Genomic DNA, 25,553 nt, shown 5'->3' with positions numbered 1-25,553 from the left:
CCGTGACGTCACCGCCGCCTCGGCCACGCCCCGGGCCCGCCGCCCGCGCCCCCAACCAGCCCCCTGCACACCTTCCCGCAGGCCCCGCCCACTGCTCCGCGGGGGCCAGGGACACGCCTTCGATGACGTCACCGCACTCTTGCCCGGGCTCTCCTGCCAAGCGCTTGCAGCTGCTGCTATTGCTGAGTCTTTAGTGCCAAAATCTGGGCCTGGCCAGTAAGAGTGCGGTGACGGACAGGTGTGTCCCTTCGCAGAAAACTTTCAGCCCCTGCCAAGTTCATGAACGCGGTGGAACGCGCGAACTGACACAGTTTCTGTGATCGCTACTCTTCGCACCCCGCAGATGCTAACTCTACCGAAGGGCTGGCTGGGTTGGGCCTGGTCTGCCCAGACCCCACGTGAGTGCCCTGCCTAGACAAGCATCTATCTGCTTCGTTCCATCTCTTACTCAAAGTCCGAGAGACACTCTTACCCCACTTTGGGGCGTCGATAAAATTTGGGCTAGGAGATAAACTATAGATTAGAGCTTTCTGGGACAGGCATGCTAATAAAGACCCTACCTTAGGTATTTTGGATGGAGAAATTAGGATTTACAAAGCAGTTATCTTCTAGATGTTTTCAATTCTTTACCTGAATAATGGGAGCACTGGTTATTAAAAAACAAATATACCAACATACTTGGACTATTTCTTTTTTTTATTTCAGAATATTATGGAGGTATAAACGTTTTGGTTACATAAATTGCTTTTGTATAGTTTTTTTTTTTTTTTTTTTTTTTTGAGACAGAGTCTCACTCTGTTGCCCAGGCTAGAGTGAGTGCCGTGGCGTCAGCCTAGCTCACAGCAACCTCAGACTCCTGAGCTCAAGGGATCCTCCTGTCTCAGCCTCCCGAGTAGCTGGGACTACAGGCATGTGCCACCATGCCCGGCTAATTTTTTCTATATATATTTTTAGCTGTCCATATAATTTCTTTCTATTTTTAGTAGAGATGGGGTCTCGCTCTTGCTCAGGCTGGTCTCGAACTCCTGAGCTCAAACGATCCGCCCACCTCGGCCTCCCAGAGTGCTAGGATTACAGGCGTGAGCCACCGCGCCCGGCCTGCTTTTGTATAGTTTGAGTCAAAGTTACTATACCCATTAGGTGTGAATTTACCCATCCTCTCCTACCCCTCCACCTGCTTGTTTTCCAAAGAGTGTTATTTCTATATGTACATGCAAGTGGTGATCGATTAGTTCTAATTTAATGTGAGCACATGCAGTGTTTGTTTTTCCATCCCTGTGATATTTCACTTGGAAGAATGGTCTCCAGTTCCATCCAGGTTAATACAAGGATTAGTTGACCATTTTTTATGGCTCAGTAGTACTCCACATATTTGGACTATTTCTAAATTTTAGGCAGGATAGAGAGCTGGAAATACTAAGTACTTAGAGTTTTAATAACTAAAAATATTTTAATAATAACCAATGAAAGTTCCAACAATTCTATAAAGTAGGGCCTGTTTTAAAGCCGAAGACACAAGATCAGAGAAGACAAATAACTTTGCCAAAGCCACATAGAACGTAAGTGGCAGAGCTGTCTGAGTCCACATTCCAAGTTCTTAACCATGACACTATGGATGCAAGAATCTAGATATTTTTCCTACCAAAATAAATTTTTATATAAACATTGAAATTTATTTCACCTCATGCCAATTTACATGCTGCTCTCCAAAATAGTTCAAAGCTTTCCATGGCAACAACATAACTCTAAAGAGCGGTTGCAACCACCAGGCCACAGGTGAACCTCGCCGCACAGCAGGAGGTGAGTGGTGGGTGCACCAGGGATGCTTCATCTGTATTTACAGCTGCTCCCCATTGCTCGCATCAGCACCTGAGCTCCGCCCCCTTCCCCCTTCCTCCTCTCCCCACCATGCCTGGAAAAATTGTTTTCCTGGAAATGGGTCCCTGGTGCCAAAAATGTTGGGGACTGCTGCTTTAAGGCATTTTATTTTTGGAGGATCCGTTGTATATTTGTCTCCCCCTGCTGGCTTAAGAAAGGTGTCTTTGAGGCATTAGCAAAACACACACAGTACTAAGGTATAAGGCAATGATTCTGAAAGTGTGGTCCTAGGCCGGCAGCATCAACATCACCTGGATACTTGTTAGAAATGCAAACTCCTGGGCCCCACCCCCAAATTTACTAAATCAGTTACTCTAGGAGTAAGGCACTAGCAACCTCTGTTTAACAAGCTCTCCAAGAATGGGTGAGGGAATGGGCAAGGATTCATAGTCACTGATACTGTCATACTTGTTCAGTTCATTGAAATTATTTTGGTATTTTTTTTTCTTGCCTACTACCACATCGAATTTTTTTCTTTTTTCTTTTCTTTTAGAGACATTGTCACCCAGGCTGGAGTGCAGTGGCCTGATCCTCCTGCCTCACCCTCCCAAAGTGCTGGGATGATAGGCATGGGCCACCACACCTGGCCACTACATCCAATTTTTTCACCCCTTTTCTATGTTTCCTAAAGTTGATATTGGCACAGATTGCCTCAGGCCCTCCTGTGTTAATGCAAAAACCTCTTGCTTCTTGAGCACCTACGGAGGGTCACCAGATTGACTTTTCCAAAGTATCACATTAAACCTGCATGTCGCTTTTAGTGGTTTTCCACTATGTATAGCTTAGCCAGAAGTAAATTACTAGTTCCATGTTATTATGCACTGGGGAAGTGAATAGCAGATTAAAATATACAGGTTGAGAATCCCTAACCTGAAAATCCAAAATCTGAAATGCTCCAAAATTCGAAACTTTTTGAGTTCCTACATGATGTCACAAGTGTAAAATTCCACACCTGGCCTCATGTGATGGGTTGCAGTCAAAGCTTTGTTTCATGCACAAAATTATTTAAAATATTGTATAAAATTACCTTCAGGATATGTATATGAAACATAAATGAATTTTATGTTTACACTTAGGTCCTATCCCCAAGATATCTTATTATTATGTATATGCAAATATTCCAAAATTTGAAAAAATCTAAAATCTGAAACATGTCTAGTCCCAAGCATTTTTGGATAAGGGATACTCAACCTGTATTACTATTATCCTTTAAAATATGTCTGGTCTGAAGTATTTTATAATCCTTTTTTTTTTTTTTTGGAGACAGAGTCTCATCACTCTGTTGCCAGGGCTAGATTGCCGTGGCGGCAGCTTAGCTCACAGCAACCTCAAACTCCTGGGCTCAAACGATCCTCCTGCCTCAGCCTCCGAAGTAGCTGGGACTACAGTGGTGTGATCATAGCCCTCTGCAGCATCCAACTCTTGGGCTCAAGCAATCCTCCTGCCTTGGCCTCCCAAAGTACTGAGATTACAGGTGTCAGCCACCATACCTGGCCACAATAATATTTTAGAATGCATTAATATGTAGGATTTCAAAGAAAACCAACTGAATTAAAATATAGTTATCAAAACATTTTTAAAATGTGTTATAGTAATATCTTTCTCTTCACTAACACATTAAATAAGAACATCTAGTGGTGGGTATAATAATTACTGCGATTTTGAAGTAGCAATGATTGGAAATGACATTCTGAGATAACTAAAAACAAAATGAAAGTATTTGTGATTTCTGTCAGTGACAAAAATCACAAGTACTGCTAACACTAATTGGTTTGTTGCCTACATTAATAATCAAAAGAAATGTTAAATTTTAATTAGAAGTTAATGAAACTAAAGATGAAAACCTGATTCTACCCATGGAGCCCAGGTTAAGAACTTCAGGACTAAGTTTTCCCCAAAGTATTAACAATGCTTATCTCTGAGTGGTAGAACATATGGGTGGTTTAAATTTTTCTTCTTTTCTGTATTTTCAAATTTTTTACAATAAGCAAATATCACTTTTATAATTATAAAATACATGAATTGATATATACAAACAAGGGGTGTATTAATTGGTAAGATTCAAGGCGCAGAAATAAGATTAGAAAAATTAAGTAATACTTGAAGAGAATAGGGAAAAAGAGAAACAAAATCCTGCAATGAAGAAACTGAACCTTACTTTCATCAGGGAGACTTTAAGCTGATGAGACCTTTATGCCATTTATCTTTATACACAAAGGGATCAACTCTTTAAAACACGATGATGCTGTGGGGCTGAAGCACCACAAGTGTTTTGACAGGCTACATACACAGCCACTCTTGGGCCACATTAGAAGTAAAAAAGGGAACCCACAGGCCATTATTACCCATGAGTTGAGTAATTTTATTATCCATTCTTTCTGCATCTGTCACTCCTGCTTACCTCCCAGCCAGGACTTGTCTGCCTACTGAATGCTCCAAGCAATGACCCCCCTATCTACCTCCCCATCTTCCAACTGTTTTCCCCGCCTCTAGCCTCTCTGGCCTTTTCTTTCTTCTTTTTCCATTTGTTTCCTTTGACGGGATACAAGACAAACACCAGTTTGCCTGAGTTTTAAAAGGATATTTTCTTTGTCCCACTTGAATGACCAATAAAGAGTAAGTCCAATTGGCAAAACGAAAAGGGAGTACTCTCTGGCCTTTTGATTCTTTGAGTAAGACAACCTCGTTCCAGCCTTGGGAGCTCCGCCTTTCCTGATCCTTTCTGGCAAATTCCTCCTCCAGAGCTCCCCCAGACCAGTCTGGCTCCTCATCCTTGTAACTCCAGTGTCTCTTGCTAAGAGAAACGTTTCGTCACTGCCTTATTTGAAGTCCCCAGTTCATTCCTGCCAGTCAGCATATTATTGCCAACAACACTCTCTGAAGTTATTTCCAAATCGTCTTCTGCTAGAAAGGAAGCTACTTGACAAGACTCTTCACTGCTGTATCCCTCAGCACCTAAAATTATCTAATACCTGGCACAGTAATGAATAAGTGGAATGAATGAATGAATACCTGTGAACTGTCTCCTTGGGGCTCACTCTTGCTGAAAAACAGAAATCAGTTTATCTAGCGAAAGCATGTTAATAGAGGTTTTAATTTGTCCGCTGAATTGTTGGTCCCTAGGAGTTCCCTGGAAAGAGACAATCACAGAACCCGGGCCGAGCCCAGACTCTAAGAACTTACAGCTCCAGACCCCAGCACGGGCCTCGGCACGCAACTGCGGCTGCGCGGACTTGGGGCCGGGCGGGGCTGACCCCGCCCCCGGAAGCGGGTCTGGAGCCTGTGAGTCGGAGCCGGCGGGCTAGCGCGGCTTGGGTGCGATCGGGTCATGGAGGAAGAGCAGAAGTTCTCGGATATTTGCGGCGGCCGCCTGGCCCTGCAGCGCCGCTACTACTCCCCGTCCTGCCGGGAATTCTGTCTCAGCTGCCCTCGGCTCTCGCTGCGCTCGCTCACGGCTGTCACCTGCACCGTGTGGCTGGCGGCCTACGGCCTCTTCACACTCTGCGAGGTAATGGCCGGTGGGCCCCTCCCCGCGCTCGGAGGCAGGGGGTTCGGCTTTGGAAGGATCTTTTGGGTCTTTGGTCGAACCCGGACCTTTAGTCGGATCCTCCTACAGTGGTAGGACCGGAGGGCGGAAACTCGCTGTTTGGTTCTGGGGACGTCATTTGGCTGCTGGACAGCTCTTTTCATTACAATTAGTGAAGTTTGTGCTTCTGTGTGTACAGTACATCCTCCCTCCCAGGGCTGCTGCTGCGCTCTGTGGATCCACCCCGCATACATCGGGTTCTTGCACGACAGTCTAAAACTTTAACTTCCGTGTACTGTATGTAGTACATGTTCGTAGTTATTTCATTACAAGAGTTCAAAGAACTGTTTAGTGGATTGTCCTTATCCATCACTTCTACTTCTCAAAGGTGTTACTGCTAACAATACCTTACATGGTCTTCCATAAACTGTCTTTGATTCCACAAGTGTATGTGTGTATGTGTATATAGTGTTATAGTTCTTCTTAATCTCTGTTTTTTAAGGTAATTTAACCCTCCCTTCTCCCAAACCCTTTCCCAATTTCAAGTACTTTTTAAAGAATTATGAACTTTCTGACATGCATGGTTTCTATGCTCAATTTCCAGACTCATTCCTATTTTCTCTGAGCCTCAGTTTTCATATCTCTAAAATGGAATTAATATCTGCCATACCAGCTGCTCTGGTCAAATGCAGTAACTAACTTTGCAACAACCCTCAAATAGAATCATTCTGCCCTCAAGGAATGCAGTCCAGAATTATTGAATTTCCTTCATTCTAGGTCATCAGTGATTTTTCTCCTATGCCAGCCTTCTAAATAATAGCTTCTGGGAAAAAGAAAACAGTGCCACAGGAAAGAAACACACACTAATAGAAGAACACACTTCAACTTCAGAAATGTTAAAATGTTCTAAATTTGTCTTAGATTCAAGGGTATATAGAAAATACACCATTTTTTAAGCTTTTAACATATCACTTAGGCACAGGCAGCTTCAAGTAACACAGAACAACTAGAAGAGCCTTAAATGATAAGGATTATTATTATTGACAGAGTCTTACTGTGTTGCCAAGGCTAGAGTGCAGTGGCATCATCATAGCTCCCACTGCAGCCTCCAACTCCTGGGCTCAAGCGATCCTCCTGCCTCAGCCTCCCTAGTAGCTGGGACTACAGGCAAGGACTTTTATTGTTAACGAAACAGTAAGTCATGTAGTAGGAGAGCTCCAGAGTTTACGTAAGAGGCTCATTTGACTCTGGCTCTTTTCATCTTGCTGCTCTTCCACCCTTAGTGTACTCTACTTGTCTTTTACTTTGTCTTCCATATACAGGAACTACACTTCCACCCTTAGGGTCCTCTAGTTGTCCTCTACTGGCCCTTTACTTGGTCTGGCAGAGGGCATAGTAGTTCCAGGCATCTAAACCTCATGATGAAGGGACCTTCTCTTACTTACATCTTTTTAAGATGGACTAAGTTTTTTAGAAGCTCCTCCAGCAGACCCCCCCTCACATCTCATCAGCCAGAGTTCTGTCCATGTCCATTTCTAAACCAATCATTGGCTGAAGGAGTGGGAAACAATCATGATTCACTCCAAGTTCTATCAGGGAGGATGAGTGGCTGTTTATTAGGCGAGGAGTAGTATCTGCTACACTGTGCTAAGCACTTTACAGTCGTTCAGTCTATGATTTTGTCATATATATATATGGTCCCTGACTTAGAATGGTTTGACTTAGGATTTTTTCACGTTTAGGGTGATGCAAAAACAATACACATTCAGTAGAAACTGTACTTTGAGAGCGTCGAATCCTAACCACTAGACCACCAGGGAACTTAGAAACTGTACTTTGAATACCTGTATAACCATTCTGTTTTTTACTTTCAGTACAGTATTCAATAAATTATATGAGATATTCAACACCTTATTATAAAATAGGCTTTGTATGAGAAGATTTGCCCAACTGCAGGCTGTTCTAAGCACATTTAAGGTAGGCTAGGCTAAGCTATTGATGTTCAGTAGGTTAGGGGTATTAAATGCATTTTCAACTTTCAACTTGCAATGGGTTTATCAGGATGTAACCCCTAAGTCAATAAGCATCTGCATTTTGCTGAGGGAGTGAGATTTGGGTCCTTAAGTTGCAGTTTTGGAAGAAAAATTTCTGAGACTGGTGTGATGGTGGACATTTGCTGATGAAGGTTTTCCCCAGACCTATCCATTTGTTGTCTGGATCCATTTCACTATATATTTTCATAGCACGTCAGAGCCCAGATAAAAGTGATTTCCTCTTCCTGCATGTATGTTCCTCTCATTTGTTCACCTCAACAGAACAAAGGCTTTTTTCCTCATTGTCTAGAGATGACTTGTTATACAGCACAGATACGCGTGGAGGACCACCCGGTAATCTTACTGCCTGTGTCTGGCTCTCTCTTCAGAACAGCATGATCCTCTCTGCTGCCATCTTCATCACCCTCTTAGGCCTGCTTGGTTACCTCCATTTTGTGAAGATTGATCAAGAGACTCTGCTAATCATTGATTCCCTTGGCATCCAGATGACTTCATCCTACGCTTCAGGCAAAGAAACCACTACCTTTATAGAGATGGGCAAGGTCAAGGATGTTGTCATTAATGAGGCTATTTACATGGTAAGTATTTGAGAGATAAGTATTACAGGCCTCTCTGGAGGAAGTAGCTAGCTCATGGGGTATTCCAGGATCTAAACCTAATACCTAAAGCGAGGACCCTCTATTCCAATATTTGTAATATTTTCTTTTTGGCTGGTATGTCTATAAACCATAAAAGTGTAGTTTTATGTTGAAAAGATAAATCCCTTTATTTTTAAAGAGATGCAGCAGATTTTCATGGATAGGGAGTTAGCATTTCAACTGTATCTTCTATCATCCCAGCTTCAAAATTATGTTTTGTTTTTTTTTCCGTGGTCTTTTTTTCCACTTTGAGAATATATTTCTCACCCACTTCCAAAAGCTATCATGTGTTTTACTCAGATATAACCATTTATGAAAAAGTTTTAAGCCTTACCTTGAAGAAAAAGAACGCAAAATGAGTTTCACTTAGACCTCTGCTATTTGGTTTTTTTCTTACAGCAGAAGGTGATTTACTACCTGTGCATTTTATTGAAAGATCCAATGGAACCACATGAGATATCCCAAGTAGTACCTGTCTTCCAGGTGAGCACAGAACACTTTTACCTTTCTTTGATGAAATCTTCTTTCTTTTCCTCTTTCTGAATATCCATTGCCACTTATGTTCAGTAGAAATGTAAACTTCTGTTGTTAGAGTATTGGAAGACACCTGATAGCTATTTTTTGAGAATTAGGATGTTAGTTATTTCCTAAGTTCCTCTCTGAGGCAAATAAAGGCTTTCAAAAATATTAGGAATTAATACAAATGTTAAAGAAAAAAATCAAATATATATGGCAACTCCTGTAAATCACCATTTATCTACTTTGATTCTGTCAGTCTACTAATGTACAATTTTTTACTTAGATGTTATTGATTGATCTACTTGTACTATTAAACACTATGTTGTGCCTTGCTTTTTAAACCATTTAACATATATACTTTCTACAAAGGCCATTTATACTTATTATTTTAAATAATTATATTGCATTCCATCATATTGAAATATCAAGTTTATTTAGCCACTCTATTGCTAGCTTTTTATTTATTTATTTTTTGAGACAGAGTCTCACTCTGTTGCCCAGGCTAGAGTGGCGTGCCATCAGCCTAGCTCACAGCATCCTCAAACACCTGGGCTCAAGCGATCCTCCTGCCTCAGCCTCCCAAGTAGCTGGGACTACAGGCATGTGCCACCATGCCTGGCTAATTTTTTCTATGTATGTTTTTAGTTGTCTATATAATTTCTTTCTATTTGTAGTAGAGATGGGGTCTTGCTCTTGCTCAGGCTGGTCTCGAACTCCTGAGCTCAAGAGATCTTCCTGCCTTGGTCTGCCAGAGTGCTAAGATTACAGGCGTGAGCCACTCTGCCCCACCAATATCTCCTCTTATTTTAAACTATCTATCTTTTCTATTAGCCAAGTAGAATCTAGAACAGATATTATGCATTTCTAACAATTCTTAATATATTTTTAATAGTTATATATTTGGTAGCAAATGTTTATTAAATATACTTTCCATATATATTTTTCCCATTCTGTGGCTTTGCTGTTAATTTTGGTTGTGTTACATTTAATTGTACAAAATATTTTTCAGTATTTACATATTAAACTACCTTCTTGTCTCTGAGGACTATTTCACAACTTGTGGTATTTCTCAAGAGGTCCATCCTTGTTTTTCCTCTTGCTTGCTCTTACAGATGGAGGTCATGACATTTAGACAGATTAAAAAGCTGTCTTTTGATCTCCTGCCTTGCACAATTCACAGGCTGGGCTGTGGGCCTGTTTGGGACTCTGCCCAGCAAGGTGCTCTAAGGCCTAAACTTCTACCTCTCTGAGCTCACACCTTTGCCATTGAGACCACTTGATGTGGATGCAGCACCACTAAGCACTCTCTTCTGTTCACCTTGACTCTGCATTTCTCCCCTTTGTAATTCAGAGTTCCAAGCCCCGGCTGGACTGCTTGATTGAAGTGTACAGGAGCTGCCAGGAGATCCTGGCACATGAGAAAGGCACGTCAACAAGTCCGTGAGTCCCAGCATTCAAAAAGCCAATATTGTCTTCCATGGGAGATGACTGCTAAGCCATAGTGGCTGGCTTATGTCTGTACTCTGAACCGTCCGGTGGACACAGTCCTAGGAACCGTATGGATGTAGTGGATCTCAGAGCCATAGAGCAGGTGACTGGAAAATCTAACTCGATGTATTTCTTTGTATTATAGCGTTCCCCTTGTAGGGTTTTGCCTACTTTACCAACAGAGGAGAGACCTTAAGAATTTGACATGATATGTCTAATGTTGGCAAAGAGCACTTTGTGAAATTCCTAAGCATATTCAAAGTTTACTTGGTGTTGATATTTGTTGAGCAAGACAGTGGGAAACTGATATCAAATCTCTTGAGAAAGGTATAATTTCCAATTGCATAGTACCCCTGTATAAAGTTAAAGAAAAAAATGTCAAATCCTTCAGGTATTGGTTAGCAGGAAGAAATGCCCTACAAAAGAATAGTCTCTGTCCACCTAGCTCCTATGTTCTGTACAGAGTTAATTTATGATGACTCTCTTAATAAACAGATCTCCTTCCAAAACACAAAATAATTACCTGGTTCACAGACAGGTGCTTTTTATTGACAAACAAGATCATGGCATTTCAGTCATGGGTGTCAAGCACATTAATACTTTTCTGTTACTCAGCATTTTCTATTGTTTCAAAAGCTGCTCTGCCAAGAGGGATGAGACAAAAGGCCAGGCAGAAATTTAACTTTGGTTTTCAGACATGGGACTTCCATGTTAAAGAAGGATAAATAAATAAACTATAGATGCCTTTGTTTCTAAGGCAGTTTCTTCTGTATAAAATTAATAAACTAAGGGAGGATTCCTGAAGGGTTGGGAAGGAGAGTAGGGAAAATATTTGACCCCCAAATTCAATATGAGCACTGCTCCCTTTTTGCTTACTCTTTCTTTGGAATCCTAGTTTTCTTTTAAACTCCCTATATAGATAACATCATCCATATTGGCCTTAGAGATAGATAGACACTCAAGATACTACAAACCAGAGCTGTAATCTCTTTTACAGCAGCCCTGCAGGAGTTATCCAGGAGCCCATGGTACACGTGACTTGGTCGAGGTAGAAATGTCTAGCTAGACCCCCAAATCCTGGGGTGAAATATGGGAACAGAAGTGGCTGTAAAACTGCCTGCCTTGCAAAGTCAAGTTAATTTTAAAAAGGCAGAGACTCTGATGTGCTTTTTTCCATCACGCTTATCAAGTTTTAAAGGGTGAGCGAGGAGAAGCTTACAGCAGCTGAGGTGTTCAGATAATTAGTTTCAGCCTTGCAGTTTTTGCAGTGCGTAACACACACACATTGTTGAGGTTAAAGGCTTGGGTTTTGGGTGCTACTGCTAAACCCATACAGTTTTCGGTACTTTATTGACAAATGGTAAGGCTGCCTTAGAGCTATGAAATAAAACTCAGTTTCTCAGATGTTGGAAAATCAGAGTATGAACTCTTTTGTTTTTTTCTGTTTGGGGAGGGTATAGACAAAGATCATTTCCTCTGTATTCAATCAGAAGGTCTGAGGGGGATTGCAGTGTTATTAGGAAAGCAAAAGGTAAAAGAAACTTTCTATTTCCTTAACCTGATGCTCCTAGGCTAGGGCATATATTATATCACATTATGTGCTCTCTGCCCTCAAACTAATTCCTAGCGGAAGTTCGCCAGAAGTCTATAGGAGAACATCCAGGCCTACGAGCCTGGGGCATCTTCTGTGTTCCCAACTCATCTTAGTTGGTCTGACAGCAGCGAAAAACAGAGTGCATTTGCTTGGTTTTCCAAAGAAGGGGGAAACAAATGCTGACCACCACGTCCTACAGTAGTGAGCACAGCCCTCGCTGAGCCCTGTCCAGTCATTAAAATGAAACAGGAAGAGGTCAGATCATACCTCCCCACTGCCCTTGCTTGGACATTGGTGGTGGGTTTGGCTTATAGTCCAGTGTGAGGGAAAAGAGCTTGAATCTTAGCAGGGATAGTGTGTTGTCCTGCAAAGATAGGAGCTGCTGCCCCAGAAGGGGCACTACAAATGCCTACTCACCAATAAAGGGGAAAAGTGAATCTATTCCTTTTTCTCCGTCCGTGCCAACACCTTTCCTATTTGGAAAAGGAAGGCCAGTTTTAGTGAGTTCCAGGCTTTTGTCAAGAGTTCAGGTGAATTAGAAATTTTAGTCCTATTCTGTTCAAGGATGTTTAGAAAACTTTAAGTATGAATCTCCACAAGGACCATAGACAATATAAGAAATATTAGCTTCCTTGAGAGTATCAGTGCAGAAAGCCCCAACTTCCACTGATGCCCTCAGTAACAGTAGACCATCCCTGTCTATGTCTAGAATCAGATAGCATCCAGAGTCATTATTCTTAGGAAAAAAAGAGTAAGTGGTTTTTACACTGGGTCTAGATTTTTAAAAGTCAGGCCCTGAAACATTATAAGGCACCTAGTGGGTAAAGGTTTCACAGACAATGAAATACACATTCCACAGAACAAACAGGGGAGGGGGGCTGTTAGACCCATCACAGTAGTATCACACCCCAGGATATAGATCTCTAATCCCAGAGGCACCAGTGGTGGTAGGGAAAGGGGTAGGAGAAATATTCACAGCAACGTTGGCCCCTTGGTAGCACGGGGAACAGAAGCAAACAACTGTCGTCCATCCAGGTCCCACAGCTGACGGGCTGCTGGCGGGTTGGTGGATGGGTTCACATTTGCTGAGCAATGGTTCATGTAGCTGGCCATGATGAAGGTAGCTTCCGCAATCTAAGGAGAGGTCAGAGAAGTGAAGGAATTGAACTATCCTTGGCCTGAATCCTAACTTTCTCACTTACTAGCTGTCATATTGGGTATATAACCATCCTGGGCCTTAGTTTCTTTAATCTCTTAAAATACCCACTGGGAGAAAATACCCAAAGGGAATCATTACTGTGAGGTTCACAGGCCTAGTGAAATGAGCATTGGACTAGAAGTCCTCTGAGACACACAGTACCCTCCTGAGAAAAGGAGGACCAACATTCTGCTCTGGTTAGCTCTACAGCCAGGGAAGAGGGCCCTCTTGGGTAAGGGATCTGTATATCCTCTCCTTTAGCAGGGTTGGTAGTAAAAGGAAGAGGTGGTTTGGCAAACTCCAACTTGAGGATAAAGTGGAGAATGGGGTTTCCAGTTACTCTCAGAAGGGAGTCAGGAACAATAAATCAGAACTGAGGTTTCTGAGCCTTTGTAATTGTTATTTTTGCTGGTCAACATTTCCTGTACTGAGTAGGAACAGAGTCCTTAAAGCAAAAGAGGTCTTTTTGCCATCTTTAAGACCACAAGGAAGAAGGAGCACTGTGGAGACTGTCCCACTTTGTACCTAGTGTTGGGTCAGCAGAACCCAGTGGTAAGATGAGAGCCCCTTACAAAGGAAACTGCCCTACCCCGGAGCCTGCTGCAAAGAAGAGAAGAGCAAGTGGGCACCCAGTTCAGGCCTGTGTGGTGCTGGGGCTTGGAGAATTCCAGTGACAAGCACAGTAGTAGGTAGCTAGACCAAAGTCAGTTCCCTCCTAACTAGTTCTTCTACCTACTAGCCCAACAGTGATATTGAGATACAAATCCACCAGAACCCTTTGTATTTGTCCCAAATACAAATAATTTTATTTGGGGCAGGGCCCATCTAGAACACAATCATAACTCCAGTTTCCTCTAAGCTTCAAGCCCACTACATCATACCAGATCGGATTAAAATGTTTTAGCAGCTGTCAGACGCACCTTGGGAGCAGCCATCCGGAAGATCAACTTCTCAATCTGGCCTTTTCCAGAGCTCTGGTCTGGAATGGACTTAATCACAAGCATGAAGTCATCCTTGCAGCCACCAAAGGTCATCACTGAAGAGTAGGGGTAAGTGACGTGCACTTGCTGTGGAAAGGAACCAGTTAGTTCTGGGGAAACTTTCCACCTATCCCCCGAGCTAAGAACCAGCATTCCCTGTCTTTTGTAGGTACAGGTAGCCTTCACCAAGAAGGGAGAACCCTGAACTGGTCATAATTTGGAGATATCCATCTTGAATGTCTACAAGCTTTGTCTAGACTAGAGGACAGCAACTTGGGTGGGGGCAGGGAAACCATGGTCACTTAGCTCAGACCTTTGAGTCCCGAGAGGAGAAGAAAAGACAGTGTTCAGGAGGAGGAGGGTCAGGGAGCCAGCCCTCACCCTGCCGTACCATAGTGTTGTGGTCCAGGATGCTGACACCATTCTCATTCACCGCAACCCACAGCAGAGTGTTTTCCTTGGAAGACACCTGGACAGGCTGGGGAAACAGGAAAATCTCATCAGTCATATCCACAGAGGTTCTGAACTATAAGGACTTTATGAGAAGGCACATCTGTGGATCTGAAGATGGTATTTGTACCGTGTACACAGTAAACAGACAAGGCTGCCTGTGTCAGGAGGCATCTGGCCATGGGGGTCTGGCCACCTACCAACCATCCCAAGGGCAGAAGGGATCACTCTGGTGGCATACCTAGAACCCATGCTGCCACAGTACACTGGATGGAAAGCTCTGTGCTACAGAATATAGCCAGCCCTGGCTGCTCTGTCATGGGCATAGGGAATAGGCTTTTTCCTGGCTCTCAAAAACATAGCATTCCACCCAGAGTCTCCCAGCTGAAGTGCATGTGGCTTCAACCATTTTCCTGGGGACTGTAAAAGAAATAGCAAAGCAATAACGCAATCTTGGCCAGGTGGGGTGGCTCACGCCTGTAATCCTAGCACTCTGGGAGGCCAAGGTGGGTAGATTGCTTGAGCTCAGGAGTTGGAGACCAGCCTGAGCAAGAGTGAGACCCCATTTCTATCAAACAAAGAAAAAAAAAAAAAAAAGAATGCAACCTTACGGGCTTTATCCCTACCAGTAAGAAAGTGACTGTTCAGTGGACATTTCCTACAAAGGCTAATTTTCACTGCCCAGGCTTCAGGAGGGTAATCTAGAAGATCTATTTCTCCTACCCAAGAGGGAGACAGATGAACACGTCACCTTTTTCAGAAGCTTTTCCCAGCCTCTCACCACCTCCCAGACCAAGAGGGTCTCTGTTATATGCCTTTATAATACCCCTATACTTTTCCTTCACGGCACTTATGACAGCTTGTTAAAATTTTACATATATATATATATAAAGAGAGAGAGAATGAGAATGAATATGCATATGATTATTTGATGAATGTGTATCTCCCCCACTAGAAGGGATACTCCAGCAAGGACTGTATCTGATTTGCTTACCTCTTATAACCTGAAACAACTAGCACTGGACATAGTAGGAGTTAGCTCAACGACTGTTGAATGAATGAGTAAATGTCCGTTTTCTCATCTGTAGCTTTAGTGAACAGGATCACCATGTAGCTTTGAGTGCAGGGTAATGCCTGTGATTATCTATGTGATTATCTATAAAGTTCGTGCACACCAGATACCTGGTGAAGAAAAGCTCCCACTGAAATTACTGCTGGCCTTCACAGAGAGGTGCAGTTAACAGTTGCCTGAGTAGTGTGATTCCCCTGTGTGCCATGCCACACCAGTGGACATGTATTTGTTTAGGTTATACATTGTTCTGTCTTGCAAACTTTTTAAAAATGAAAGCACTCGAGAGGGGTATCAAGTCTGAATCCTTGTGTATGAATTAGTCGATCCTATCTTTTCTTTCAGGAGTAGCACCGAGAGGTCAGTAAAGGAAAGAAGAAGATAAGCAATGAATCACACCTCTGCTCTGGATCTGGAAGTCTGGAGTAGGCCAGAAATGGGTGGAGAGAGAGTGAGCCCTGGTGTTGCCAGGCTGGAGGTGAGGGCTGCAGACCAGCCTGGCTCCGCACAAGCAGACGGGACGCAGCTCCAGGAGACACTCAGAGTGTTCCCAAGGGCCATTCCTTCCACTGGCACCTACCTGAGCAACGAAGAGCTTAGCGCCAAAGAAAGGCCATTTCCGGGCCACGGTCAGGTAGATGCGGATGCACTCGGGAGGGGAGCAGCCTTGCAGCGCTGCCCACTTTGTGGTCAGCATGTCTGCCAGGTGCCTGGTTTGGGCAGATGGAGAGAAAAGGTGCCAGTGAGGTGCCAACATGTTTTCATTCCAGCTCCGAGGCCTTCCCACAGGGACGTACCACAAGACCTTGCAGCCTTCCTACCTCAGCTGTTCTGGGGGGGCCCCGTGTCTGTAGCGCCTTGGGTAGAACCTGTCTAGGACCTGCTGGAGGAGATGCTGAGCTTTGGCAGGGGGTGTGCCCCCAGGGCCTGGCAGGACAGGCTTCTCCAAGTCCCCATATTCTACCTGTGGTAGAAGCACATGAAGAGACCAGTCAAGAATCTGGAGGCAGATGGGGCCGGGTAGGTGCTGTTGGAGAGGTGAAATAGACCATTACTTTATCACTTAATTGGTGGGGAATGAATGGATGTGAAAAACACTGTGGACAAATCATTCATCTCAAGATTTATAGACATCAGAGAAACAACCTTAGGGTCATAGAATATTAGATATTCTAGACCAACTTTTATTTTGCAGCTGAGGTAAAGTGCCTTTTCCAAAGACACAGTTAGTGACAGACAAGGGAAAACAATGTGGAAATTCTGGCTTCCAATACAAAACTATGGGATACAGGGTTGAAGGTGCTACAGAGCCTAGAGCATGGCGGAGCGTTCCAAATTCAGCCTTGGGAGTCAGACGAGGCTCAAATCTCAGCTCTGCCATTTGCTAGCTTTGTGTCCTGGCTCAAGTTACTTAAATTTTCCGAGCTTCAATAAATAAAGATAAAAAATAAAAACAGAGAAGGAAAATAAAGCATAGACAAGTGAAGTGCCTTGGCCAAAATCTCACAGTTGGAAGGTGGCTAGGACTCCAGCCAGGTCTCTGGATTTCAAGTCCAGGTTGTGCGCCTGTGTCTGCCGTGAGGAGTCAGCTGTGCTCTGTACCAGGTGGCCAGGCCGCCCTCTCCTGGGCACCACAGGATCTGCAGAACCTCCGTGTTTCAGCCCTGAGATGGCATCCGGACCCTCCTGCCTCCGGAACAGATCCTTACCTGGGCCATCAGAGCAGCCATCTCGAGAGCCAGTTCCTTGTTGACAGGAAACCTCCCTGCCACTATCTCGCCACTAGTTTGGGAGGCGAGGAGCAGCCGCTCTCGATCCGTCTCCCCTTTGACTTGACTGCGGAAGTACAGCCTACAGGGAAGGGAACGAGAAGAAGCCAGGGCTCAGCCGGGATCCCAGAGACAGGGCTTTCTCTGGCTCTGTTATCTTGATTTCCAAAAAGAGAAACTACTCATTTTACACTATTTATAAGCCTATTTTGTATTGCCTCCAGAAACATGTAACCAAGTATGACACACAGCAGATGCAGGAACATAGTTAACAGGAAGACATAGTTAATTCTAAATGTACCATTAGATTTACTGGATTTGGTGAGCAGAATCTGGTACCTGGAATCATATCTTATTAGGGGACTGGATGAGTTAGGATTCCAAGGACTAATGGAAATTATTTGCCTAGAGACATCCTGGGATGGGATTTTCTTATTCAAATTGATAGAAAGTCAGGATGTCTACTTTTGTATTTCCTGGAATTGGTATAGGAGCTATTTATTTATTCTTTAGCCTTAAATGTCTGGTGATCACACAAAACCACTCTCATAAAGTAACATGTGCAGCCATCCCATGATGTTGGTCTGTTTTCTTGGTGTGTGTGCGTGCACATACGGTACAGGAAAGGTTGACAGCCTGAGCTGCCCTGGGCCTCACAGAGGATCAAGAGCAGAGCTAGCCTGGGCCCCAGCTAGTGACCACCACGCAGTGTTATATCTGTGGGCCCCTGTGCCTGTCCGGACAGGCCACTAGTTGAGTTGATGAGCTGGCACCCAGGGGCAGCCCTTGTATTTGGCCCCACCCCCATGTAGTGCTCATGACCTGTTCTTGTACATCAGCTTCACGACACGTGTCCCACCCTCAGACTTCCCAGCGTGCAGCTCCTTCAGGGCTTGTTCCCACTTGGAGATGGCATCACAGATCTTGAAGAGGCAAAAAGAGGAAAGTCAGAAAAGCCCCTGATGAGGGGAACATGGTCCAGCCAGGGCAGAGCTGACTGAGGTCCTCCCATCAGGAGGCTGACCTGCAGGGCCCTCGTGCTCCCAGGACCCAGGGACCCCCTCACAGATGGGGAACCGTGGACATGGTGAGCAGCAAAGCCAGGAACTCTGCCCCCACTGCCTTCACAGCTGAGGGGCCACCCCAGAGGCCAGGCAGGCCCCAATCAAAAACCATGGCCTCATATCACTGGCTCCACTTCCATTCCATTGACTGCCATTCTCCTCTTCAACAAATATACCCAGAGGCCTGTTGTGTCACAAAGCCTTACAGATGCCCAAACATTTACAAAGATATATGGCACAGTTTTTCCAGGCAACATTAAAAGACTATAGAAGCCTTTATCCTTTTGCCTTAAAGAAAGCAGACAAGAGCCAAATACTGAGACTCATCAAGTGCTATAGCAGGTTCCTACAAACACTTAACACCCCCCATGGTACTGGTCCCAGGCCATAATACAACAGTGGTATTAAATCCCATTCAAGGGCCTTTACTTGCAGGGGTACCATAAGGACCTACCTCTTAAAATGTGGCTGAACCTATAAGCATGGCATGGGCCCCAGCACAAAGGGTGAAAGTGAGGTGCTGGTGTACAACAGGGTGCCTGGTAGGTGGGCAGATGTAACTGGCAGCAGCTTGGTGGGGCCTCCCTGTCCACACACTGAGCTAAGAGGCTTCCCCCCTGGATGCTGCATAGCCACTTGAGGGAGGCCGGGTGTGCAGATCTTGTTTCCAGAGATGAGGGCACGCAGCAGCTCAGCTTTTCTCTGCCTGCCCAGGTACGTTTTAGGATGACACAGGAACGCTGACCCAGGTAGCACCTTGGGCTCAGCACCAAACAGGCTGCTGAACAGTCAGGCACCCGCTAGATGGGCTCCTTCCCCACCACCAATATCCCTGAGCTGGGAGGGGACTCGGGAGGGGCTCAACTGGCTTAGTGGGGAGGCTGTCACCTTGACACTCCCCTGCAGGCAGTGTTCCAGATCCCTGCCGGAAGGGTCGTCTGTGAAGAGGGCAAAGCCAGAGTGGGATGACTTTCTCATGCCTGTCTCCTGGTTCAGCCGCTGGAGGAACTCATCAACTGTGGAGGAGCCATCAAAACCAACCACCTGTGGGGGGAGAGGTGATCTGTCCCAGAGCAAACTTCCTGAGAGGCGCTCGCTAGGGCTAGCGGAGAGGTCTGAGCACAGCAGGTGGGAAAGAGCGAGGGCGAATGTGAGAGGCCAGAGCAAGTCACATGCGGAGGGGCCAGTGCATGAGGGATATGAGCCTGCCCACTGGAAACTGGATTTGGACATGAGCTCGGTCCCTGTACTAACAGTATTTTGGGGGCCCTTTCTTATGTCACTTTCTTGGTCCGTGTCTCAGCCTTGCTGTCCATGCAGTCGGTTCAAGAGGTCTACTTCCGGGGCACCAGTGAAGCACTTTTGTGATTCAAGCTCCTTTCCCCCTACATACTGGCACTAACCACCCCAGTCCTACCCCTCCAAATCCTGGGCCCATCCCTTTTGCTAATTTGCCTAATAAGAATCTGCCATTGACATTTTGGGCTGGATAATTAAAAAAAAAAAGAGAGAGAGAGAGAATCTACCAAGCCCAAGGAGCCTTGGCACCCACCTGGCCCAAAGGTATTCTCCTCTGGGACAGTGATAGGAGACCCGGGGCAGGGAGCATGGCCAGCCTCCTCACCTGGTAAGTCCCGTTGGCAAAGTGCACAGGGATGCTGAAGGGCAAGGAGTGGTGGAAGGGGTTGCGCAGCAAGATGGACACCACTTCCATGCGTGATGGCCTGGCTTCCCGCTCCCCAGTCTGCAGGGTCCGCTCCACTGCCCGCTGGCAGTAGGTGGCATACTGGCCAGTTTCATTTCTAAAATGCAAGAGAAGTAAGACAGGACTGTTAGGGACTCTGCTCATCCTGCCACCTTGGCACCCTGAGTCACTACCCAGACTTAGCCAGGACCAAAACCATAGCTGGGGCAGGTTGTGAGAACAGCCTGACGACTCTGGGCTGGGTGTTCACTTGTCATTCAGGACCTATATGCAGCACGCTGCTGGCATGGTATTTTCTTCCAGCAACCAGGGGACATAGCAACAGAGAATGAGCACTTGGGGACAATTTGGGGGCAATGTGGCTTCACATGAGAGCTGTCACAATACATCCATGGACACATGGATTGGTGTGCAGAGAAGCCCAAGCATGCCCAGATCACCACGTGCCTATTTGTGCGCACAATGATGGGTGAAGTCTCCCTGACCACTGAGCAATCTCGGAGGGCAGGAGCAATCTGGTCTGTCCCAGTCTCCCGTCGTCCCTCTTATTCCTGCCACAGGCGGCAGTACTTGAGTGACAGAGGAAAGCAGCCAGGTTCACTCACCTGGGATCTGCGTGGCGTTGGAGCTGCTGTTTGACATACCAGAGGACGTGATGCTGGGGCAGGAAAAGTGGGGCACACAGAGCCAGGAGCTGCCAGCACTGTCGGGGACACAGGCACAGGGGGTGAGTGCTGGGTCTGCAGCGCCACCTGCCCTCACAGCCCTGAACTGCAGAGCCTTCGGCACTCTTTCCCCAAACCAAAGTCCCAACTGCTGTGGGTCCTGGGATGGCCCAGTTGGTCAGGCTGACCCAGAGTGGCAGTCACCCAATCTGATGGTGCACGGATAGCACGGCAGCTTCAAGCACCCAGGCACCTGCCGGCTAGGCTCAGCGCATGCCTGCCCAGTCACCCCCGCCCATCTTTCCCACCTGGGCCCCCCTTGCCATGGGCTCCTGTCAGCTGTTCTGCGCTTGGGAGGCCCACCTGCATGAGGGAGTACTTCTGAGGCGGGCGGCAGCTGGTCTGCTTCATGAGCTGGCAGTAGATCTCGCTCTGCAGCTCAGGGTGGACCAGGCAGACCTGCAGTGCGGTCTGGGCCAGGGACACGTGGTAGTCCACCGAGGCGGCTTCCACAGGCACGTTGATGAAGAGCTGGCAGGACTGGGAGGGAAACGACAGTGAGCACAGGTAGACCAACAGCCCCTGGGTTACTGTCCTCTCTCACAGTGGAATGGGGTCTCTGACTCTAAGCGGAGAGGCAAACAGCCTGGGCCATCCCCCAGGGCTCAAGGGATGCTCAAATTCACCAAGAGACAGCCCTTTCTAAGAGGGGTGTACTTACTGCTTGAGAGCGTTGATGCTTACTGAAAGGGGCTACTTTGGGATAGAATCTTTCTTTTTCTTAATGTTTCCATTACATAAGCAAGATAAATTCCTTTTTTAAAAAAATAGAAAATTCAGACAGGCACAAAGAATGTTCTAAAATGGGTCAGAATCTCTAAGGTCCAGAAGCAACACAAACCTGGCCTTTCCTGCTGAACTACAGGAGGAGGGGGCTCTGTAAGGGAGAGTTTCCATTAGGGAGCCCTTTCGCAAGGACTTGTGCGTGAAGTTCCGGAGCTTCCTCCCTCCCAGGGAGAGGATTACATTCTTGCCACAAAGGAAGCAACGGGGACCCTGTGGGAGTTTCTATCCCTTCTCCTCCAGATCCCTCTGTGGGCGCCCCCCTCTCCCGGCCCGACTGCATGGGTCTCCTCCACCCGAGCATCACCACGGTGGGCTCAAGCTGCTTCAGGCAGAGCCCGAGCAACGTGGTGTCGGTGCTGCCAGCGGTGGGCCTGAGCTACACTCCCTCTTTACCTTGAAGAGCTTGAGGGCCTCCGTCTGCAGGGCCTCGGAGGGCAGGGTGGTGAGCGAGGTGTACAGCCCATCTTTGCTGTAGCACAGCATGGGGTGCCGCCACAGCGGGGAATCTGCCCAAAGCACAGCACCAGAGAGCAGCAGCAGTTACCACCGAGGAGGATCCTCACCTGCCACCTACCCCGACTTTAATTTGCGGGGAAGATAATTGTTTATCTGGAACACATGGGTTGTGCTGGGCTCATCATCCGCGGAGTGGGGCATGCAGGTGTGCACTGCAGTTAGCACACTCCCAGCACGGCTGCACAGGCAGGTGGCCACCGCCTTCCTCGTGGAGCTGCCGCGGGGGTGAGTGTGCAAGGCTGTGGGTGCCTGAGTGCAAGAGGAAGTGTGCAGGGCAGGCCCCTTAGAGTGTCAGGCTGGGGGTGGGGGGAGTGTTTGAATCGGCCTGAGATGAACAAGCCTCGGAGCAGCAGGAAAGGGATGCTGGGGGACATGTCGCTCATTAGTTCCTCAGGGCCCTGAGGATCAGTAGCAAAATAAAGACCCCAAACAGCCCAGGTTTAGGTTAGCCTGATGCCCATTTAGGTTTCATTTATTGATTAACAAACTCTAACTACAGATTAACCAGCTACCTTCTTTCCTCAACCGTCTGCCCAGCCAGCAAAGCTGCAGGTTGAACAAAGTAAAACATTTACGCAGTCACTGGAAAGTCTGCTTCCCAGATAAACTCCCCAAGATTCAGAGCGGTCACCTCAGTATCTTGGCCAGAGACAGAGGGGCCCTAAAGTTGGAATGGGAAGTCCCCTCTGTGGCCTAGGTGTTCTAAACCCACCTTCATGGCACAACAGTGCTTTCTTTGGGTTCTTGACCAACAGTCACCCAGCCATTTCCTCCCAAGCAGTGATGCCACCCTTGCCTTACCTGGGTCTCCCTCACCATCCATCAGTTTTCCAATGAGCTGCTCATAGGCAGTGCCCACCTTGGCACTGCTGCCACCTGCAGCCACTGTGAGGTGATAAAGCCACGTATCCTGGAAGAGGGTAGAAAGCCACCAGATGGGGATGGGTGGGAAGAGTGGAGGCAAGAGCTCCAAGGAGCGCACCTTGAAGGGGCCAAGCCCATGGCAGGGCTCAGCTAGTTTGCTTGGCACAAGAAAAGGCCAACACTGTAATCTTAGCACTCTGGGAGGCCGAGGCGGGAGGATCGCTTGAGGTCAGGAGTTCGAGACCAGCCTTAGCAAGAATGAGACTCTGTCTCTACTAAAAAATAGAAGGAAATTATCTGGACAACTAAAAATATATAGAAAAAATTAGCTGGGCATGGTGGCGCATGCCTGTAGTCCCAGCTACTCCGGAGGCTGAGGCAGTAGGATCGCTTAAGCCCAGGAGTTTGAGGTTGCTGTGAGCTAGGCTGACACCATGGCACTCTAGCCCGGGCAACAGAGCAAGACTCTGTCTCCAAAAAAAAAAGAAAAGAAAAGAAAAGAATAGAAAAGGCCAAGAGTCTCTAAGAGGAAAGACTCAAGATCAGGTGAACGTGAACCCAAGTTTTCAAGTTTGTGGTTTTATCTCATGGCCCTAGTGAAGAGAAGCTGGTCATTGGGAATGAATTCAATATAAAGGAATATTCCCATTCAGGGAGTATTAGTTGCCAAACTGTCCAAGACAGAAACAAAGCTGAATTTTGGGAAGCTCAGGGGAAAGAGAGAAGGAAGATCAGAAGCTTGGCCGTGGAGGCCCAGCCCCCTTCCTTACCTTTTCATGTTTTGTGCCAATGAGGAGGTAGGTGGGGCTGTGCTCTGGGGGGTGGATCACCAGGGTGCAGTGGGAGGAAAGCAGCCGGCCGGTTCCTCCAGCCTCATAGTCCTCGTCTGAGTCACAGGATCGATCTACTTCCCCTATGCGTGCATCCCGCACAGGCAGATGGCCCAGGGGTCGCTGTGGACATGAGCCTTCCGTGAGTGGGAGAGCCAGTGGGGGATGGGAGAGTCTCTTCTCTCTGAACGCTTAGGCTCTGCAGGGCTGGCAAGTGTGGATATGGACGAATGACAGCATGGGGAGGTGGGCAGTAGAGACTGCAGCTCGCCAGCCAGGCTGGGAGCAGAATGAGGCCTGCCTAGAGAAAGAAGCACCACGGGCCACACAGGGCACAATTTGCTGGCCACGTGCACTTGGCCACGCACTCTGGAGGGATCAGCCAACTGTCTTTTGTACTTGTCGTGGGGTTAGGTGGGATAGAGGGTAAAGCTGGGGACTTCCATCAGGGCATGGAGCCGCAGTAATCTGCTTTAGGGGGAGCAGGAGAGTGAGTGCTGTCAGGAGGTGGAAGAAATACCTTGTCCTCATGGCTCCGATAGTAGTAGAAAGTTTTCCCAATGAGAGCACACCAGACCAGCTTGGAGTGGCCATGCTTTACCTGTGAGACAGAAATGATCCACATTATTAGAACCAGGTGACCCTGGACCTACAGTCAAACTCAGGCTCTTAGTGGAGATGCCACTCTGACTCCCTGCTAATGGAACCACGCCTTTCAGAGCGAGGGTGCCATGGTGTCCACATGGCATCCCAGTGCCCTGTGACCTGCCATTAAACAATTAACCAGGCCAATCAGACATCCCCCTAGGAATATGAAAACAGGAAGAACTTGCTGGTTGGCGGAGGCCAGGGTTGTCAGGATGCCATGAGGGAGGTAAGGGCCATGGCAGGGAACAGAAACCACACACAAGCAGAGGAGGAAGACATAAACACAGACTGAATGAGGCGGCAGAGGCAGACAAAGCGAGCCCGCGAGCACTGAGACTGCTAAGCACGAGTTGCCTTGGTTAGTGATGGTCTTCTGCTCTAGTTCACAGGCTTCCTATTAACTTCCCTTTTCTTGGAGTTACCAAGTGTTTCTCTGCTCCTTGCAACCAGAAAAGCCCTAACTAAAATGTCTTCAGGGCAGGCCGGGGATCCTGCAAGTGTTTGAATGACCATAGCTACCTCGTCTGGGTCTTTCCCACTATTAATACAGGGGTGTAGTGGGTAGAAGGTGGGGGCGGGGGCAACCCCTAATGACCTCAAAGTGGGTATAAGACATTCCTGTCCCTATTCTGTCTTGAAAATAGTTTTTTTGTTTTTTGTTTTTCAAGAAAGCCCAGACAAGCAGTTGGATAGAAGAGTTGTTGTTCTAACAACTCTGATCTCTGTTTCCAGGGAATCGTTCACCATCACCTTGTGGTCACACCATGTTTAAGGGCCAACCAGCTAATCACCGTGAGGAATCTCCTGGAGAAAGGAGCCATGTATGATATAAGAAGGGGACTCACCACCCCTTGGCACTCCCACTCCTGGCTCCCCTGACATTCCTCTGCTGTCAGCCCCACACCGTACCTTGGTCAGCCAGCCCTTGACTGTGGGCTTGGTGCCACCCTGAGGCAGGGCTGGAGGCCCAGTGGTCTGCACCTTCAGCAGGCTCTGAAGCACCCGGACCCACTCCTCCAGCAGGCTGGGTGAATCAGCCGTCAGGTAGTAGGTTTTCTTCTCAGAGATGAGCTGTGGAGGGTGAGACGCAGGGCCAGGGGCAGCAAGACAGGAGGATGGAATAACCAGGACCTGGCTCTGGGGTGGCCCAGACCCTGGAACCCCCTGGGCCTTCCTTCTTCCTATCCTCTGGCTCCCTCCCTTCTTTTCCTCCTCCTCTTCTCTCTGTCTTTCCTTCCTTCCCTGCCATCTC

At 46.8% G+C, this 25,553-nt stretch overlaps 3 protein-coding genes and 1 non-coding gene across 5 annotated transcripts in view; 2 read left to right on the top strand and 2 right to left on the bottom strand.

Moving 5' to 3' along the window:
- The window catches only part of TMEM229B (transmembrane protein 229B), a 206,365-nt gene that overhangs the window by 73,961 nt on the left and 106,851 nt on the right, over window positions 1-25,553 (top strand). The window lies entirely within an intron of this gene.
- On the bottom strand, window positions 4,402-4,526 carry LOC138381201 (small nucleolar RNA SNORA27). The gene has a single exon (XR_011233113.1). It is a non-coding gene; the product is annotated as a small nucleolar RNA SNORA27 (small nucleolar RNA).
- Window positions 5,130-12,417, top strand: PIGH (phosphatidylinositol glycan anchor biosynthesis class H). Of its 2 annotated transcripts, none has more exons than XM_069487799.1 (4): window positions 5,130-5,386; window positions 7,827-8,036; window positions 8,499-8,579; window positions 9,967-12,417. In XM_069487799.1, the coding sequence occupies exons 1-4, from the start codon at window positions 5,207-5,209 to the stop codon at window positions 10,057-10,059; spliced, it is 564 nt and encodes a 187-aa protein (XP_069343900.1). In that variant the 5' UTR covers window positions 5,130-5,206; the 3' UTR covers window positions 10,060-12,417. The 2 variants fall into 2 exon arrangements, with proteins under 2 accessions (XP_069343900.1, XP_069343892.1); XM_069487791.1 differs by having other exon boundaries at window positions 5,167-5,386; window positions 8,496-8,579.
- The window catches only part of PLEKHH1 (pleckstrin homology, MyTH4 and FERM domain containing H1), a 49,777-nt gene continuing 36,827 nt past the window's right edge, over window positions 12,604-25,553 (bottom strand). The window contains exons 14-29 of the mRNA XM_069487779.1: window positions 25,211-25,372; window positions 24,174-24,254; window positions 23,594-23,776; window positions 22,761-22,869; window positions 21,837-21,949; window positions 20,961-21,137; window positions 20,538-20,635; window positions 19,852-20,029; window positions 19,116-19,271; window positions 17,986-18,086; window positions 17,104-17,245; window positions 16,216-16,358; window positions 15,975-16,104; window positions 14,267-14,353; window positions 13,816-13,962; window positions 12,604-12,831 (exon numbers count right to left, since the gene is read on the bottom strand). Of these exons, the coding sequence (XP_069343880.1) occupies window positions 12,670-12,831; window positions 13,816-13,962; window positions 14,267-14,353; window positions 15,975-16,104; window positions 16,216-16,358; window positions 17,104-17,245; window positions 17,986-18,086; window positions 19,116-19,271; window positions 19,852-20,029; window positions 20,538-20,635; window positions 20,961-21,137; window positions 21,837-21,949; window positions 22,761-22,869; window positions 23,594-23,776; window positions 24,174-24,254; window positions 25,211-25,372 (2,169 nt within the window). The 3' untranslated portion in view covers window positions 12,604-12,669. The remainder of the gene's footprint in view (window positions 12,832-13,815; window positions 13,963-14,266; window positions 14,354-15,974; window positions 16,105-16,215; window positions 16,359-17,103; window positions 17,246-17,985; window positions 18,087-19,115; window positions 19,272-19,851; window positions 20,030-20,537; window positions 20,636-20,960; window positions 21,138-21,836; window positions 21,950-22,760; window positions 22,870-23,593; window positions 23,777-24,173; window positions 24,255-25,210; window positions 25,373-25,553) is intronic.

The sequence above is a fragment of the Eulemur rufifrons genome, chromosome 2 (genome assembly GCF_041146395.1).
Source record: "Eulemur rufifrons isolate Redbay chromosome 2, OSU_ERuf_1, whole genome shotgun sequence".
NCBI classification, from domain to species: domain Eukaryota; kingdom Metazoa; phylum Chordata; class Mammalia; order Primates; family Lemuridae; genus Eulemur; species Eulemur rufifrons.
Note: the sequence above shows the minus strand (reverse complement) of the source record. Positions and strands in the feature narration are given on the sequence as shown.